We start from the raw sequence: 19480 nt of genomic DNA, 5'->3' as shown, positions 1-19480 counted from the left end.
CCACTCCATTCACCGCTGTTTAGGACAGGCCTACACAGGAGGCAATACTATAATTAAGTCATCCATCTTTCTAACTTGGAAACTGCCTGGATACAGCAATTGCAATTGATGCAGAGATGTAGACCAGTTTTCTCTTTACAGACTGATTCTCTCTGTGTATTCTATGACTTGATAATGAACTGAAAAAAAGAGTAGGGGTTTAAACACTACAGTAGGAAAGCATCGTCTGAAGACCTGAGATCTTGCCTTCACAAACAAACGTATTTCCTAGACATTCATCAGCAACAGAGAGGAGTTTTGGTGGAAATTTTCTAGAACTTCACCTTCAACCATGCACCTGGTATTGAATTTTTCTTTTTTTTTTTTTTTTTTTTTTTAACTAGTATTAAGTTTAGCAAGGAGAATCTTTACCATGAGGAAGCTATAGCCTTAGAAATAAAGATCAGCAGTCACATCAAGTCTGTGTCATCCACAACACATGCAATCAAAATAACAATTGCATGTTTTGTTTCACAGCACTGCTGCTCACAGCCTAGACTATTCTGCTGACTGTAGATGCATTTTATTTCAAATTGTTAATTTCAGAATACATTTCAGCTTAAAGCAAGCTTTCATAAACCTAACATCAAAATGAGCCTCAAAAACACTTAGTATTTCTGAAGTATATAATATTGAACAAAATATGTTACACTAGAACACCACAGTACTGAGCACCTTCACTGACTTCTCCACAAGACACAACCTGACATTCAATGCCTGATTTTCAACTCAAACATTCCCAGGAGCACTGAGATGATTAGTGAAAGTGCCCAACATCTTGAGCATTCAAAACACTGCATCTATACCACCTCTCATCATTCAACCACTTTACTTTTCCAGACCAATTCCAGACTAACATTTTTTGACGGTTTTGAAAGCACAAAACCAACACACAAATCAGTATTATGACTGTTTTGTTTCAAGATTATCTTTATCCTTGAAAAGAGAATATTTACCTACCAAGTAGCCACAATATACAGAGCAAATGATAATTAAGAAAAATAGTATCCAGTAAATCTATAAAACCTCTTAGAACACAAAATTTATACATTTGTTTCAGCAGACTACACTGCATCTAGCATGTCTGCCTCTGGAGTAATCTATAATTATTTGCAAACACTATGGAAAAAGAACAGCTGGTTAAAAACCAAGTGAAGACCACAAAAAACCCATCTCAACAGGTCTTCACACATTCAGCAACTTAGATTAATCTTTAAAAGATCTGAGTTTGTTTTAGAATTTCCAGAATGCTTTGTATTTCATGATCTATTCGGTATATTAAATAGAAGAGTTTTAGCAAATAATCTATAGTTTTTCTACCGGAAAAGAACACAAAGCCAAACTGCAGGACTAAACTAGATCCCCGACAGAACTGTATGGATTAGAAAAATAAAATATTCAGAAAGTCTTACAACGCATTGGTTAATTTCCATCATACATACTTTCACAAAAAACTTAGGTGTTTAATTCATACAGAAAGAAACTAATATGGGAAAAATAGATTATGGTCATCATCTATCACAAACACATTGTATGCCACATCACTTCCTGGTGATTAAGCTTTTCATACCATTTTATTTCATCACTAGGAAACACATCGAGAAACAACACAGCAGGCACATTTGCTATGCCTTCTTTTGCCATCATTACAAAGGTAGGCTAAGATGCAAATGAACTGAAATGCATCACTCCCAAGTTTCACATCTCTGCTGAACTTTGACTTTTGCCAAATACAATATGGCAAATTCAGCAAGAGTTCAGTATTTTTTTCTGAAGCACAGAAGTAAGACCTGATAAAATACAGAAACATAAAATCATTAAGGTTGGAAAAGACCGTCAAGATTGAGTCCAACAAATATTATACCATTGAAAATGTACATGAATGGCAACTTCTCTGGTACCTTGATTTGTATGTGATTGAAGCCTAACTAATCACCAATATTTAAATACAAGTTCTGGGAGAAAAAAAATCTCCTTAGATATGTACATTTGAAAGACCACAAAATGCAATACTGAGTTTTATCCAACATTTAAGTGTGTTATATAAACTCTTGTACAGAAAAAAATTAACATGACAAAACCAATAGGTACACCAGTATAAAGGTAATTACTATTTCACAATTAGAATTCACAGAACAAGCTGTCCCTCTAATGACAATTCCATATGGAATTAAGACTTGAAATTATCTGTTTGTTAAAGAGGGAACACTATTATTCAAATAGAACTATGCAAAGGTTCAACATGAGATATATGTGAAGTCTAACCACAAGAAAAATTTCAGACTAAGCAATATTTCTCACAAGAAAATCTGAAGGGAAAATTGAAAGTTTTACTGCCTTTAATAGAAACATTTTATAACTAATTATCCTATTATGGCTTGAGATAGGCAAGATCTTTTAAATATTTGTTACGTTTCAGGGGGTTTTGTTTTGTTGTTGTAGGGTTTTTTTAAACCTAACTATGAACATAAGGTTAAACATAACAAGTATACAACCATATAAACCCCAAATAGTCTAACTTCATGGTAGTTTTCCCAAATTGCCCCCCTCCCTTTTTTTTTTTTCTCTAATTCCAACACACACAGATTTGTTACTGACACAACTGACAATCTTAAAAAAAACGTTAAGACAAATATCTATTTGACACTTCTATACACATTTTAAGAAACAGCAAAACAAATATTGGAAGTTTATCTTATATTGCTTTCTTCATGTTTTTAAGTGACCAGCACACAAACACACATTTTAAGATTTTGGAAGCAACATTTCAAACAGCAAATACCTTCTTTCTAATAATTACTCTTTATCACTTTCATTTTATCAGTCAAAAAGACTCACAGGCTGCCCAGGGAGGTGGTGGAATCACCACCCCTGGAGGTATTAAAAAAATGCATAGATGCAGTGCTTAATGACATGGTTTCCTGGTGGAATTGGCATCCTGGGTTAACGGTTGGACTCCATGATCTCAAAGGCCCTTTCCAACTTAAATGATTCTATGACTTCTGATTTAGCACATGCACGTGCTCATTTGTACAGACACACACAAATACGTATGCAGGACAATACCTGTGAGATTCTTGTTCTCCCTTCATTTTCTCTACTTTTGATAACATATCATCTACTTTGAATGTTTTCCTGTGAAGAAAAAGCAGACAGAACAGTTTCACAGAGCCCCTACTCCCATAACATATAACAAGAAAATTTATTCAGCCTGAACTTTGACTTGAGTTTCAATCTAAAACGGTCTCTCTATATGATTTTAGCCTTCTGTTCAAAAAGCACCCTTTTCATACCTTTTTAGGCTTAGTAGCACATCCACGTTGTAGGTATATACAACTGCAATACAGCTTCTCAAGCAGTATCAAAATAATACAAAGAATTAAAAACATCTTTCAGAAGTAATCCTACTGCTCGTAAGTGTCATGTAACAGCACCATACTCCAACCTTGCAATGAACACGTCTAACCACATTTCAGCTTTGGTCAATGAAAATCTTCCCACTTTAGTAACACTTATACCTACTAGGAATTTACATGTCAGCTCTTCAGTTGTTACTATTTTAATCTTGAACATAATAATGAAAAACACTTTAAACCTTAGCTGACAGAACAGTTAAAACCTCAATTATAAAAAAACCCCACCTTCTTTCTCCACAAATTTATATTAAATGGACATAACACAAGGAACAGCAAATTCTGAAGCTACTTCTGGAGCACACTCACAGGAAATGGGGGGGGCAACAACCAATGACAAGAGTGTCACAGAGAATAATCACTTCAAATCATTTTTCTCCGTACTTCTGACATCAGTCTGTTCATGCTCATATGTTCAGCCTGTTCTACCATACGTGCAATTTAATGTTCATTGCTAAATAAAGTTCACTCATGAACAGACGTTATTTGAGTTCCCAGAATAGTCTTTCAGTTTTTCTTTAAAGGAAAAGTTAATGCCTGGACCTAGGTGCCAACAAAATTGCACTAGACGAGAGTGACAACGCAAGAGCTGTGGAGGCATCCTTCCTTTACATTTATGCTGTAGAGAAATGAAGTAATAATAAAATAAGCTGTTGCCAAATACTGGATTTCTTGGGGCCAGGGGGGAACACACGATGATGATGTGCTCTGGGGAAGTGGGAAGCGTCGCCTACAGAAATATTCTGACTGAAGAAACACTGATGTCATAACATTGTTCACATTCAGCATGTAATGCAACTGATTGATATAGTTACAAATCACACTGTCACCGAATAGTAACACTGGACAAGAAACACTAAGCAGGGCTGCAGTCAGATAACAAGGAGAAAAATAATTATGGTCTATGTGGTGATCACCGATTCAAAGCTCTACTCAGCCTAAAGTTCACACAGATGACAGATTCAAGAACTGATTCACCTAGACCAAAACATGGATTAACATGAACTTTGTGGCAAGTTTCAGACTCGAAGGTAAAAAAATCTCTGCCCACACTCTGCCCAAGCTCATCAGTATCACAAAGCAGCACGCTTCTCTTTAGTAGGCTTTCTTCAGACTAAAGAATTGCTTAAAACAGCTCTAGAGCAAAGTTATGTCATCCTTGGAATATAAGCCAGAAGGCAGCTAGGAGACAAACATGTTTCAGGAATGGAGGAAAGTTTAACAATCTTTCATAAAATATACTAGTAACTGACACAGCTTGCATTTAATGTTTCTTAGCATTATTGACCTAAGAAAGAAAAACGACACAACCTTTCCTAATCTGAAATTCACATTAGTCAAAACAAGAGTCCCCCTAAAAAAAAAAAATGTTTGAGAAAAACTTTAAAAAAAAAGTAACCAAACCCCTCATTAAATCACTACTGTTCCCTTTGAAGTTAACTTGTAAGAAACATAAAAAACAGAGAAATGCCTTTCAACTGAATTACTATTTTTATGTTACCATGTTCCCATGCATAACAGACAAAATTTTTGGTAATGACCATCCCTATCACCCAGGATTTTCAAGACAGCATTTACTTGTGCTGCAAGTATGCGCATCTTGCGCATTCCTTTCTCCACCCACTCTTCCTCCAGTGAAGCACAGTAATAATTAACAAAGCATTAAAAGTCACATCACAACATGCCAATAAATAAAAAAATTATTCCTTTATCCACATACTGTATGGGAAGCAACTTCTATTAACAGTTAAAAATTCATTTCCAATGCCATCATTTGGTCTAATAATGTAGTGTAACACCTGAAAACAGACCCACAGGTGGAAAGCCCATTTTAATTCTCTATCAGTTAACACTTAACCAAAGCACATTGCCTCTCTAATGATAAGCAACTTCAGTACTTTTTTAGCCCAAGCTGACACACGCCCATTAACTTATTTCCTATCAACATGTCTCTGCACTCTAAGCATTCTCGTCTTTTATAAACACCTTCACAGCATTAAACACATGGATCAATATCAACAGATAATTTCTTGTAAAAATGCAGTTTTACTTCCCTACCTCCAAGTGACAAATTTGTCTGCCATTTTTCTCAGACTACCGTAGAGCTAGAGATAAAAGATGTGGAGCTATAATTACAGTTTTGATAGGTGAGTTCTATAAAGTTTGGAGATAAGTTCTTTATATTTCACATATGATACCGTTTACTGAAATGGCAATCAAAACAACAATTAGCAATTTTAAAATGGCAGAATTAAGACGTTTTAGGGGAATAAATAAATATACATGTATAGTTATGGTCCACATAAGCAAGCTAATCATGATGCAGTTCCAAAAGACACTTCTTTGCAAAGAGAACTCTACTAACACTTGCACTATACTGAAGCCAGTTACATATTTTTTTTCCCTAATATAAGCCTCACGATGACGTTCTACTCTAGTTTGGGTATTTTTCCTCTTTCAAACCCCCTTTTTCACTAGAATAACAGGCTCACACACCTTATTCTATTGAATGAAGAATGGCAATTAAGGTCTTGTTCGTATTTGAAAGTGTTTACAAGCCCAGATGAGCAAACAACTGTCCTGCTAATCTACCCTGTAAATTCAGTTGACTGTTTTGCCACTACATCTGAATAGTCCAAACTACCTTTAAATTCCAGCTTTTGTGGTTTTAACTAGGCTGCAAGAGAAGGACCACTGCACTGACAGAGCATGGAAAGGTGGGAGGGTGTAACCCAGAAGAGAACACCTTCGAAATTATTTTCTGTTTTTCCTCCCCCTCAACTATGGTAGCTCACTTCTGTTGCATTGTTGTGTTTTTACAAAGAAAACATATGAAATGTTTTACTTAATCTTCCTAAACGTATTTTGCCAGAATGATTTCAGGAAGTCAGTACTAGCGAGTGAAACGGTTATTAATCTGTCTGTTATTAGAACACCACCTCACTAAAACCACAGTTCTAAAACAAAGTGTTAAGGGAACTAGTAAAAATCAGTAGGTAGGTTTCAAAAAGAAAATAAGCATTACTTGCGCAGCTGAATCTGAACTGCAATTTGGAACAGTGGACAGCACAATGTACATGCAAAGTACCATTTCTTGTTTCCCAGCAACTACAGCAGATATCCAAAGAAACAGATTCAGGTAAAAGAACATACGCAATTCAATCAGCTATAAGTTAATGTAAGCAAGAACTTCCTGCTGCACACTTCTAGTTTAAAAACAAGCAAAGAAAAAAAACCAACACAAAACACCCTGAACATTATTCTTAAAATTTGGGCCTGCCTTATTTTGTAATAAGCAAACAATTCTCTTCGGTAACTTTCGTAAGAAAAAGCAAGCCGCAACTTCAAGTTTTTTTTTAAAAAAGAAATAAAATCTGATCATTACCCAAGTACCTGAAGTTGTATGTTACAGGTTCAATTTTCAAAACAAGTTATATTGTAGCACTAAAACTAACAGCAAGAACATTAAACAACATCCAAGAATGCCAAATACAGCTTCTTTAATTTAAATAAAAACATACAAATTCTACTGCTCAACAGATCATTGAAATATGACCTTCCTTAGATGCAAATAGTTTAAATTAGAATCGTCTGCATAATCAGATTTTATTGCTATTCCTTAAACGTTCACAATTAAATATTCCAGTCCCACAGCAACTGTTTCCAAGCTATAAGAACTTTAGTGTTAAAATGTTTTAAAATAAGTGTTCAGGCTACTAAAAAATCCCAAGTGTTACAACCAGTTTTCAGTGAGGGGGAAATAACTGAAAGGACTTAGCAATTCTGCTAATAATGTACACAGCACTTTTCACGCCGCAGTATATATATATTTTAACGTCTATTGAGATGCAGCTGTAGCACCTCACATGATAGGAATGTCTACTTTGCAATGTCAAAACCGAAGCCCATTTCTCAGATGTATCCAGTTCAAAGCAACCTTTTAAACATGTTGCTGGATTTTTTGTAAAGTGCTATGAACTGACCTCCTTCATTATTCACTTTTAAAATAATTACAGAAATAATCACTGGATACTTCCAAGACTAATTAAGAAAGCCAACAGTTTTGTGTTTGTTTTGGTTTTTTTTTTTTTTTTAAAAAGAAGTGGTTAGGTTACAGTTTAAAATAAAATATTTGATATAATTATGATCAAGCATCATTGATTACCAGAGCTCAGACCTTGACCGTTTTTTTTTTTAAGAAGTTCTCCCCCAAAACAGAAAACTAACAAGGAAGTTAGTTAGCATTTTGCAGACTATCCACATTCAAGCACTCCCAGTATCAACAGAAGTCACAAGCATGAAGCCACACACACCCTTAACATTGCTGAGTTCTTTGGTTTCAGAAATCAACTGTAAAGCGATGTATACATTTTTTAAGTTATTAAAAAAGAAAAGGTAATGTTTTACACACCACATGAAAAGAAGTCACCCTTCACTATTTTCTGGATTTCTGCTACTTGCTTAACATTTTAGGAATACCTTTCAAAACCAATTTTACCTTTTGATATTTGTTCGGGAGTTTCTGTGGGACATGTAAGTGAGAGTTCTGTGCAAAAATATTGGCTGCAAGAAAAAAAAAAAAGGTTATGCTCAAATTAAAATTTCCTACAAGACTGAAGTAAAGGAGTGATAAAGACCAATTACTCACCGCTATTAGATTCCGGGTACGTAGAAATCTGTATATCTGTGTTGGTTCTAAGAAAAAGAAACACATGTTATCCAACTTGTTATACCCCCTGAAATACAGCCTTATAATGATAAAAGACATCTAATATAGCATGTTGATTTTATTTCGTTAAACAAGTTTACACATCATTTAAGTGAAGCATCACTGTGTCCAAAGAACTCCAAGTAAACAAGTCAAAGGTTACTCCACCTACTGTATAACACAAAGCAACTTCTTGTTTAAGCTACCATAAATCAGTAGTCACAACTCAACTATGACTGCTCCTGCTTTCCACAAAATACATTTCTTACTGGCTTTATATCATAAAAGGGCAGAAAAAGGTACCTCAACACATTATAACCTACTGTTGAATTGGTAAAGTTTCCTTCACGAAGTTAACAAACATAACCAATATAATACCAAAACTGTATATATTAAGTTTACATAGTCAGACAATTTTGTCTCTGATTCAGTTTCATCCTTCTGGAAAATACCAAGGTCACTTCTACAAGGTATCAAAACAAGAACAGGGACTGTCAGTTGACTATGACACATTACAGACCACGCTAGGAAATCAATTCCCCAAACCTTTCACACTCATAGGATCAGGAAATTGTTGAACCTGGTAAAGCAACTACAGTTTCAAAGCACAAACAAGGGAGGATAATACAGCCATGCCAACACGAAAGGGTAGCAGCATCATTTGAAATAGGTGCAATAACTGAAGTTGAAAAGATCAAGACTTGCCTACAGAAAAGAGGACCTTAAGTTCGGTTTTAACCAATTCAGTGAAATCAAGACAAAAAAAGGTTTTTGTCTGGATCAGGCTGTATCTAACAAGACCTCCAACCTAAACTGAAATACACCCTTTTTAACTGAAATAAAAGCCAGCCTCATTAGGTAATGTCAACAAGAAACTTAGAAATGACTGCATACAACACATTAGTGGAGAAAAAGAGAATGGACAATGCCTTGATGCCTATGCTAAGGCTGCTAACACTGCCTCCACTTCCCACATAAAGAAAACAAACAACTATATTTTAAAGAAATATAAAACTTTATTTTCATATGACTGCAAAACATTTATTGCAAATAGCTGGAAACCTTATTGTGATTTATGGAATTCCATGATTAAAGTGAAAGTCGACAGCATTTTATGTCCTTTATCCCTTTTTAAAGATAGGATGCAGCCTTATTTCTACACTTACAATTACAAGACCCCAAAGAATCTATTATTAGAGACATACTATTATTAGAGAAGAAAATCTTAAAATTATCCCAGTATTTCCTTTTAGAAGTCTGATCAAAACCAGTAAAATTCTCTTAGTGCAAATTATCATAATAAAATCTCTACTTTTCAAATCAAGATAAAAGACAGGAAAGAAAGGAACTAAGAAACATGCAGTTTGCTAGAGACCGAAAATACAGAATAGTCACTACTTTTAAAGAAATACCCCAGGTTTTTTTAGTGGTCAAAAGAGCATGACACAATTATAATCTAGAGAGGTTTGAAAACGTTAAATTAGATTCAGAAGGATGCAATTTAATTCAAAGACAGCGCACTGCTGCACCGACTTTAGTTTTCCCAAGCAGCAAAATTCTGAAACACGCATTTCAACCTGCAGACAGACATACGTTTCACAAGTTCGTATTACCTAGCAAAAGCTTAAAATAAATATTTTATCTTTTTCTAGCATATGACCTTGAAAAAGGACAAAAACATTCGGGAAGAACGTGATTCAATACATACTACATGTATTCAGATTTTCTAATCCACTATTTACTTACTGCAGTCTTCCCACGATATAGAGTTGACACACTACGACACATTTATACTGTAAGTTACTCCTGATCACTACCTGCCCTGCTCTGTGCTTCCCTTGTCTGACAGAGGCGTGGGCAAGAGAATTTTTCCCCCCTTTTCGGACACCGACACGGTGCAAGCCTCTTAAAACTCGTTCGGCACTTCACCTATCTGCAATACAGTATGTATTGAACACTGAGCTTTGTTAACAAGGCTAAGGTTCAAAGGACCCCACATTATTAAGGGTCTGAGTCACCATCAAAAGCTCCAACGCTTTCTCACCGTCACTGTCTATAGCAAGGGAGTGTGAGCTGTGACAGCACCAACACCAGAACAGGATCGTACATTCAGTAGGGCATTAAAAATTTCCTTCAGATCCTAGCAATTGAACAGAAATCTTTTACTGTAAGTTTACTGTTACACTGTGCTTCTGAATCAGACCTCCAAAAACAACTTTCTGGTGCATCCAAGGGGCTTTTCCTCCTATCTGGAGCCGCCACAGGGTGATCAGTAGGTCGCAAAGGTCAATTTCCAATACAAAATCTCAACTAAGGGACAATTATTGCCAGACAAAGAGCCAAGTACAGTGAAGTCTTCATCACATCCTGCCCCCGAAAGGGGCTCGAATGGCAGCCGCCAGGGAGGGAAGCGCCTCCTGGCTCCCGGCTCCCCCGCGGGCTGCTAGAGGAGGGCAGGGAACCGGCCGCCCCGAAAGCCCGACGGGAACTGCGACTGAGACACCAAGTTCACGGGCTGGGCGCAGCCGCACGCCCCCGCCCCGCAGGCAGCGGGCCCCGGCCCCGGCAGCCGCTCGCCGCCCTGCCCGCACACCGGCCCCCGGACCTCGCTTCCGCCCCAGGCCCGCCGGGCCCCCGCCTCCCCGGCCGAGCCCCCTGCCGGCCCCGCGCCCCCGCTCCGGTCCCAGCTCCCTCCCTCCCCCGACCGTGTTTACCCCCGGAAGCCCCTACTCTCCACAGCCCTCCCCTCCTCCTCCTCCCGCCCTTTCTGCGGCGGCCCCGGCCGGTCCCGCCGGCTCGGGCCCCTACTTCCTCCCCCGGCCCGGTACTCACTCTCGAAGGCCTGAAGAAAGAGCTCGTGGTCGGCCTGGATCTGCTCCATCTTCGGCTTCTTCACGGGGGGCAGCGCCGCCGCCGCCGCCGCCGCCGCCGAGGAGGCCGAGGAGCCGCCCGAGTAACCGCTTCCTCCGCCGCCGCCGCCGCCGCCGCCCGCGGCACCACCGGATTTACCGCCGGGAGCCGCCGCCGCAGCGGAGCCCCCGAACCCCCCGCCGCCGCCGCCTCCGCCGCCTCCGCCGCCGCCTCCTCCTCCGGCGGCGCCGCCAGCGGAGCCCGAGCTGGGCCCCGCACCTCCACCGTGCTTCTGAGGAGCCATGGGCCTGGCCCCCGAGAGGGCCCCGGCAGGACGGAGACCGAGCGGGGAGGGAGGGGGCGGCTGGGGCGGGTGGGGTGAGGAGGGGGGAGGGGAAGCGCCGAGCTCCAACTCCTCTAAGTCTCCTCCGCTCCGCTCTCCTCGGCGCTACGACCAGCCGAACCCGACGACCACGACGCGCCCGCCTCCCCCACTCGCCCATTGGCTCCGAAGATGGCGCCGCACCGCCGCATTGGCCGGCGCGGGGCCCGCCCCCGCGTGACGCACGGATGGTTCTGGAAGAGTTTGGTTGGTCGGTGCGCTTCGCCGCTTGGCGCTTCTCCCCTCCCCCTCCTTTGAACTGAATTCGCGGGAAACGCCGCTCGCCCTCCGGCGCGGGGCATGCTGGGTAGAGCGGGCCGTCTCCGCCTGCCGCCCGGAGTTGTCCCTCGCCTCCCCGCTCCCGGCTCCTGCCCTGGCCCCGCGGCTCTGCCCGCCCCCGCCGGGCTTTCCGTTCGTGCCCCAGCTGGACTGTCCGTGCCCCTGCCCGTGGCTGCGCCCCTTTCCGAGCGCCATGTCCCGCTGCTTCCGCGGCCGTACAGGTGCCCCTCTCGCCTGAGCGGAGTTGCCCCTTGCGGACGGCGTCCCCGAGGGAGCGCTCAGCTGCCCGCAGGAGCTGCGGCACCGTCGTTGAAAGAGCCAAGTTATTCGAAATAGAGGCTTGGGTGTAAGTCGGTATCCGTTTTTGGTAAAAATGGTTAACGCTGGGTCAGACGTGAGGTGCTGCTGGTATCCCGTAGTTTTAACTTTAGTTAACCGTGAGGTTTCCTCAGAGGACAGCACAAGAAATGGCCCATAGGTGCAATAAAACGTTTCTGGTTTTATTCCCACCTTTCATTGCTTAGTGAGAACCCGCGGAGTCCATGGGGTAATAAAAGTTGTGCTGCTGTGGCTATCTTCGGAGCCCTGACCACTGGCCCTGGACGCTGAGCCACGCGTTCGGGTCGGGCCTGCAGGGCAGAAGCCTGGCTGCCTCACCTGTGTGAGAAAATGTGATAGAGTCCAACTGTGCAATGAGAAAATTCAGCAATGGCTTTATTTAATTAAGTCCTTATCAGTGGTGCGGCAAGCTTGATATGTAAAAGGCTTTGACAGCCATCGCGTTCTATTTGCTTTCTTTTGCGAAACTTTTCGAGAGTACAAGGTAGGGGAAAAATGGTTTGTGTGTGAAAACACAGCCTTGAATTTTCAAACCAGATACAACTGCGATGCTGGCACTATACTATCTTGGTTTATTTTCTAATTCTAGTGTTAAGGAAAATGAACTGAATGATAATAGTTAAGAGGAAAACCATATGTTAAAAGTCAGGTGTGCTGTAAATGTGCCTTACATTATCAACAGAGAGGGATTCTAATGTGATGTCTCAATTGTCTGTTATTAACCTTACTATGTTTTAAGAAAATGTACGTATATACACAAGTCTTCATCGGCTACTATTTCCTCCCCCATCTGATTTTTTTTTTACAGTTCCTCAATACTTATTTAATATCTGAAACTTTCTTTTTATTTTTCAGTGTCCTCCCCTCTTTTTCTCTTTTCTGTCTTTCATGTTTGTTTTGGGAAGATCTTTTCCTCCCTTGTGCTTTTTTTTTTTTTTGTTACTCGTTTTCCTTACATTTTTGTCAGGCATTAATGTTTTACACGCAGTCTTTTCTGTGATTTGCTTAAACCTTAATTTTATTACATTTTTAGAAATTAATCTTTGTACCATTTAACCTACATTCTGTTTTTCTTCCCTTTTAACAAAAAGTGCTATTTCTAAAATACTGTTATACATTTTAGAGCCTGCTTCTCCTAATTGTCTCTGCTTAGTATTCCAGTTTCTTGATCTTCTATTTCCTACTAAATTTCTCTACAGCCACTTCTTGTTGCTGAATATACTTTTACTTACTAGCAGCAGCAGTGTTTAATGCACTGTACATTTTTGCAGACCCTATGTGTAGCTTCTTTGCTCTTAATGCCAGGGGACTTCTGGTGAGCCTTCTGATGCATTGGGTATTTGCCAGTCTTCTGAACTCATAGGCTTGATATCAGCAGTACACCAAATTAAAAAAAATCCAGGGTTGATCTTCGGGCCAGCGACACCCAGTGCCAAGTGACAAAAGGTAACAAATATTGCAGTATGTGTGAGAAAGGCTCCTATTTTGTCCTTGGAAGTTGTTTATTGCCTAAAAGCTATTCCTGTTTCTTCCCCACTGTTTACAAGCCTCTGCTGCTTCTGGTGGCTCATCCTTCTAAATTTCAAAACCAGGAGGAGGAGCCAGAGGGCAACTTTCCAAGCAGGAGTAAGAAAGATAATTAGGCAATTAATCTCTGGCATTGGAGTCGGATATGCTTGTGAACAGAAGAACTAAGGATGAGACTCTAGCCTTGAATGGGACAGGACATCACAGCGCAAAATGAGTACATACAGAGAGCCCTCTGGAAACTGTTAAACAGTAGAGCTTCGATAGCTTGAGCCCATTTTCCTTAGTTAATAGACAGACCCTTCATTTTTAAAGTTGTTTAGATCTGCTGCTGCTCTGGGCTGTTCATATGTACTTAAAGAGCATAGAGTATGGTTGATACGTTCAACTGAAAGAGCCTCAACAGCTCTGAAATGTCATATTTGGGGCTTCATAGTATGGATGGCTAGAAAGAGTGCAGGGCATAAAATAGCAAGTAACTTACCTTGCAGAGTTAGAAGCAAGAAAATACATATTCCTTTTTAGAAAGTGGAAATCATTATGGTTTCTTCAGAAATGAGCTGTGGCATAAGACTGTTATGTCCTTGACCTGCCTGATAATATAGACCCCTATAGATTTTACAATGCACTTGTTAAAAAAACATAATTTTAAATTTTTTTCTTGTTTATGTATACATCAGGTAACACAAAGAAGTTGACTGTATTTAGCAAATGACAGGATAGCTACAAGCCAGTAAAAATATGTTTTCTAATAAAGTAGTAAAAAAAAAGCAGTGAAATATATTGTACCTTACTGAAATTGATATTAACTCATAAAATTAAAAAAAGTAAAGGATTATGACAACTAGTGTATTTTTTTGCTATAGGTATAGAAAATATCCTACAATAATGCAAAAAAGGGCAGTTTAATTAGTTTAATATGATAAATGGCAGAAACAATCATTTGCAAACCAGGGTTGCTATTGGAACAAACCCATGGTAGTAAAAGCAGAAGTAGCTGGCAGAGGTGCTTTTATGATATATCAGATTTTATGTCTTGAGATGGCCAATCCATTCTTGTTTTCATGTACTGTTAATGGGATTTGCATTTTATATCCCAAAGATCAGGTTTGTCTTCTGCAGATTGACAGCATATGCTACTTCTAAATCCCTTTTTCCTAAGGCTTTTTGCTGCCTGTACCTACCCAGCATTCCTGTCATCTTGAAAGGCTAAACTGCAGCAATTTTTACCTTTTCAGATATGTATGAGTAAGTGCACACATGTTTTATAGTACTTTATGACTTTTTTCTTCATTTCATAGTAACATGCTTTTCTTCGTTGTCTGTAGTACCCCTATAGCTATCCTACTTAACTTTCCAGCTTCCAGTTCTCCAGATTACTATACCTCAGCACAGGAATATTTACAAAATAAATCCTTACTGTATCTCAGCACAGGAATATTTACAAAGTAAATCCTTTTCTAAAGGGGAAATAAATACCTCTGTACTTGGGAGCTCAGTCTAAATGAAAGTTCTGTCAGTATAATTATACTCTTTTGCTCACATCTTTAAACATGGGTCTGTCTATATTGTCAATAACTACCTAAATACTACTACAGATCTAGCTTATCTTCTGAGAACTTATTTTTAAATATAACTGGAACAAAAGAGTAGTGCTTAGTAGGTGGGGATAAACTTTTGGTCAATCTTTTTTAAAAATTGCTTACAGATTCAGGCCATCATGAAAGCCAGCGTCAGTATTTATTAGGGAGCACTCTTACATCACATTGGTAAGGAACTCAAGTTTGCTATTGAGGGTGTTGCTGAGGAGAACAAATCCACATTAAGTGTCTCCGGGTAGCTCCGTTTTGTTATTTTGGCCTCGAGCCAGTGACCACATTCAGTGGAATCCAAGGGCATCCAGGATGGAGGAGACCTTACACACTCCACTTCTGTGGTTACATCCGAACTTTACTACTTTCTGTTTTCATGCTTCCAGGTTCTCCTTCCCACTCTGTCCAGCCCACCAAACCCAGGTGTTCCACAGTTTCTCACCCAGAGAAGGAGAATGCATAAATGCAGTAGAACTGAGACTTCATGCATAGATGGAAGATATGGGTCCCACAGCTGCATCACTGTACTCCAAATACAGATCCATTTCAGTGGCATCCCTTTCTTTCACTTACATGAACAAACCTCACTAGATGCTGAATTAATTCCAACTGCAGTATTTACTAAACCATTTTTCAGAATAAAGACATCTTCTTTATTTCAACATTAATTTAATGTTGATCAGCAGTAACAGGCCATGGAAATAATTAGATAAGCTACTCTTCCCTACCTGCTTGGAAAGCAAAAGTCAACTCCCACTTGGTGTTTTCCCAGTCTGTAGTCAACAGAGGCTACGCAGTATTGCAACCGGAGAAAGGGAGCAGCTACAGCTGTCTGGATAACAGCGTGAGAGTGCGTAGGTGGAGTACTGGGTATATTTAGGATGGCAGGATCATATTTGCTGTTTGGGTGGCAGCTCTGTTTCGCTTCGGTTTTCTGCACGTTAATGTCTAGTGCTGTCCTGTTTTTATAAGCAGGGAACTAAGAAAAGGGAAAATAAACTTTACTTGTAAGGGAACAGCTGTAGTGAAGCGAGGCAAAGGGATGAGCTAAGATCTTACACAGCAGTCTAAGTGTTCTGACGTATAGCTATGAATGTGGTATGTGCGGAAGATTGACAGAGCAGCCACTTGTGATTCTCATTCATGTGTTTTTGGCTGAGGACTGCTTTTGTACAGAGCTGTTCAAATGTATTCCAGGAGCACAGTACTCCAGGAACTTGGCCCTCAGGGAATCTTAATGCACCCATAATGCACAGCTTTCAGTGAGCAGGTTGCTTATGTGTCTTGAGTTATTGTAGAGAGTGAAAAGTGAATGCACAGTATGTTTTGCACCATTGAGTAACCTATCTTCTGCATTCACATGGTGTGATAACTATTTGTCATTATTGCTTACTAGAAGTGTGTGCTCAGGAGTTGTTTGTTGGAGTTCTCTTAGTGATGTTTTAATGTCTCTTTCATGACTCTTTACAGTGAAAATTATTTCCTGATTTTCAGTTAATGTTTTATTTTTGATTGGTAGCTTTATAGCAGTAGTGTTTGTCTTTACTGTTCAGATAGTAGACTAAAAATACCAGAATTGTTTCAAAAGTATTATGAAAAGCCTAGGCCCAACATATTAATTTGCTCTAGAAAGGCAGGACATCAATTTAAGTGTAAGCCCAGAAATGTACCAACAGTAAAAACATTAATTACAGAAAAATAAATCTCCTACAATGAAATAAACCAAAAATGTTTATAGGGTAAAAGCAGTAAATACAGGATAACATCCACTTAGTTTTAAAGACAGTCTAAAATAAGATCTGTATTCATATAAGTTTGGATCAAAATCAGAAGGAAGTGTCTGCTGAAAGAAAACAAGGTAATGTTATTCACCTGTGTTAAAACCTGAATAAATTCCATGTGTCACTGAAGACTCCATACGTAGGAAAAGGACTCATGGAGTCTCTGTGTAGAAGGACTGTTGTTGCTCAGTTTTGCTCACGCAACACTCGGAATAGACCTTTATCTGGCTTACTTGTCGGTCTGTGCCCTTCATTTTGAATGTCTTCATCAAATTTATAAGTGTTCAAAAAATGGAAGGTGCTTGAGGTGAGGTATATAAAAGTTCACGTCCCTTTTGACCTCAGAAACTGTGGATCTTTGTTGTGAACCCCCTTTTTAAACTTGAGCTTCAGAAAAGAGAATTGTAGACTTTTAATATTTTAATCCAGAATTGTTTGCCTTTTTGACAGAAAATCTGTAGATCTCCTGTATATGATAAAGTCTTAAAGGCATGGTTTAGTGGTGGACTTGGCAGTCCTGGGTTAACGGTTGAACTTGATCTTAAAGGTCTTTTCCAACCTAAATGATTCTATAGTTCCAGGTCACAAAAAACACCTACACTGGATTATGTTTAATGTATGATTCCAAACAAAATACACAGAAAAAATAAAAAAATGCCAGATTTTGAAGTTTGAATGCTTAATACTTGGAAATGGAACAGGACTCATGCTAGTTCATACTGTAATTTCAGAGATCCAGCATGTGTAGTACTTGCTGCAGAACTATCAAAAAATAATTCTAAATGAACTTTCAGGAATTGTGTTCTCTGGAGTCATGGAAACTGTGAAAGATACAGCAACTGAAAAACTTTTGATGGAAACTTAATTATTAAACTGAGAAATACAGAGGAGAAACTGATGGAAGATGGGAGAATTAAGTCAGTTACAGGTGAAAGTAGAAGTTTCTCACCAAAAAGTCTGATGACAGGGCAAGAATGAAAGCTTCAGTCAATCAAAAGGAAAAATAGGAGGATCAAAGAATATGCCAATAGATAGTAAAATGAAACCTCAGATTAATTAGTTAACAAATTAATTTCAGCTTTAAGTAAGAGGTAAGTTTTAACAGGACCAATTCTTTTTTTTTCTGTGGCTAAACCAAGTACAGCTTAATAAGATGAGAATTTTGAATTTTGTCATCAGCAACTACTTAAATGATAAGATCAGGGCAGAAACTATTTCCCCAATGTTTTCCACTTAACACAGGTATACAGAATTCACACACAAGAGAGTTTACCTAAGTGTTTCAAATGAAAGTTAACATGTTGTCTGTGGTTTTATGTTCTAGATGTTGCTTCAGAAGGCTTTTACAAGGGTTTATCTTGTTTTCAGAATGCTGCTTGGGATACATAATTCTGCATGCTACAATCTGAATTATCCATACTCTTGAAGTAGTTTTACTGGTTGTTGCCGTGACTGTGGTCGAAGTGCTATTACCATGCTAAACGCATCTCCACAGAAGGACGTGAGAAACATAGCGGGAGGCAAATTGTGACCAATACTAATCCCACTTTTTGGAAGGAGAAATAAATGTATATGTGGCATAATTTGTGGTCTTTCCAGCTTAATTGATGCTGGTACTGACATCTTTGTGTTTAAAAGATATAAGGCTTTGCTCTGAGCAAGTTTTATCTTTACCTTCCTTGTTACTTATGCTAGTAACCTAAGGTCACCCAATCTAGGTCACCTAAGGACATGCCACAATTTCATCTACTCTTTAAACCCAGGCAGGTTAGTGAGGTGCATCAAGATTAGCATGAGACTGCTCTCCAGAGCTCTGGCAACAATCGTGAGTGCAAATGTATGTGTAAGGAATAATTAAATTAAAGGTAATTAAGCAATACATTTCATGGTGTTGACAGTTTGGGAGTATGTAGGAGGAGATGACTGATGTAGTTTTAAATTGTTGAAATGTGACTGGCATTCCATTGGATTATGAATTGGCAACTAGAATATGATGACTGACTAGTTATAACTGCCCTGCTGCATTTAGACAGACTGTCAACTACTCTACAGCCAAATGACAAAACCAAATTAAAAGGCACACTTGTAGCCACTACTGTACAAGCCCCTGGAGACTCTGAATAAACAGATGGATCTTGTATTGAGTACCAGATGTGAACTGGCAAGGAAACAATTCCAGAGGCGTCATTCCCCTTCACTGAAAATTCCCTGTATATGGATGTTCAGATCTGGGGGCAACTGAGATGAAACAGAAAGCCTCAAAATGAGTAGGAGGAAAAATCTGATTCATAAAAATTGAAGTTCAGAGCTAATGCAGAGAAGAAAGTAAAGGTCTTGCCTTTTTTAAGAGACTATATGTAAGAGTAAATTGTCACATAATAGTTCTGTTAAGGCATTGAATGAAAATACTATTTTGGGGGTTTCTTTTTAGCAATGATTGATATGCAGAAGAGATAAGTGAGTCAATGAAATTCTGGAAAGCATTCAGATCTAATGCTGCAGGGTAAGGGCTGCCAAGCAGTAAGAGTAAAGCAATGCATTGGCAAAGACAAGCATTTGTCTATCAGAAT

At 39.3% G+C, this 19480-nt stretch overlaps 1 protein-coding gene across 1 annotated transcript in view; it reads right to left on the bottom strand.

Annotated features, from left to right (window-relative positions):
• The window catches only part of SUZ12 (SUZ12 polycomb repressive complex 2 subunit), a 31576-nt gene extending 20119 nt beyond the window's left edge, over positions 1-11457 (bottom strand). The window contains exons 1-4 of the mRNA XM_055726568.1: positions 10993-11457; positions 8101-8147; positions 7951-8015; positions 3106-3174 (exon numbers count right to left, since the gene is read on the bottom strand). Of these exons, the coding sequence (XP_055582543.1) occupies positions 3106-3174; positions 7951-8015; positions 8101-8147; positions 10993-11314 (503 nt within the window). The 5' untranslated portion in view covers positions 11315-11457. The remainder of the gene's footprint in view (positions 1-3105; positions 3175-7950; positions 8016-8100; positions 8148-10992) is intronic.
• Positions 11458-19480: the final 8023 nt, after the last annotated feature.

Source organism: Falco cherrug, chromosome 1 (assembly GCF_023634085.1).
Source record: "Falco cherrug isolate bFalChe1 chromosome 1, bFalChe1.pri, whole genome shotgun sequence".
In the NCBI taxonomy this organism is placed as follows: domain Eukaryota; kingdom Metazoa; phylum Chordata; class Aves; order Falconiformes; family Falconidae; genus Falco; species Falco cherrug.
The sequence above is the reverse complement of the archived record's forward strand: the minus strand, read 5'-3'. Positions and strand labels throughout refer to the sequence as shown.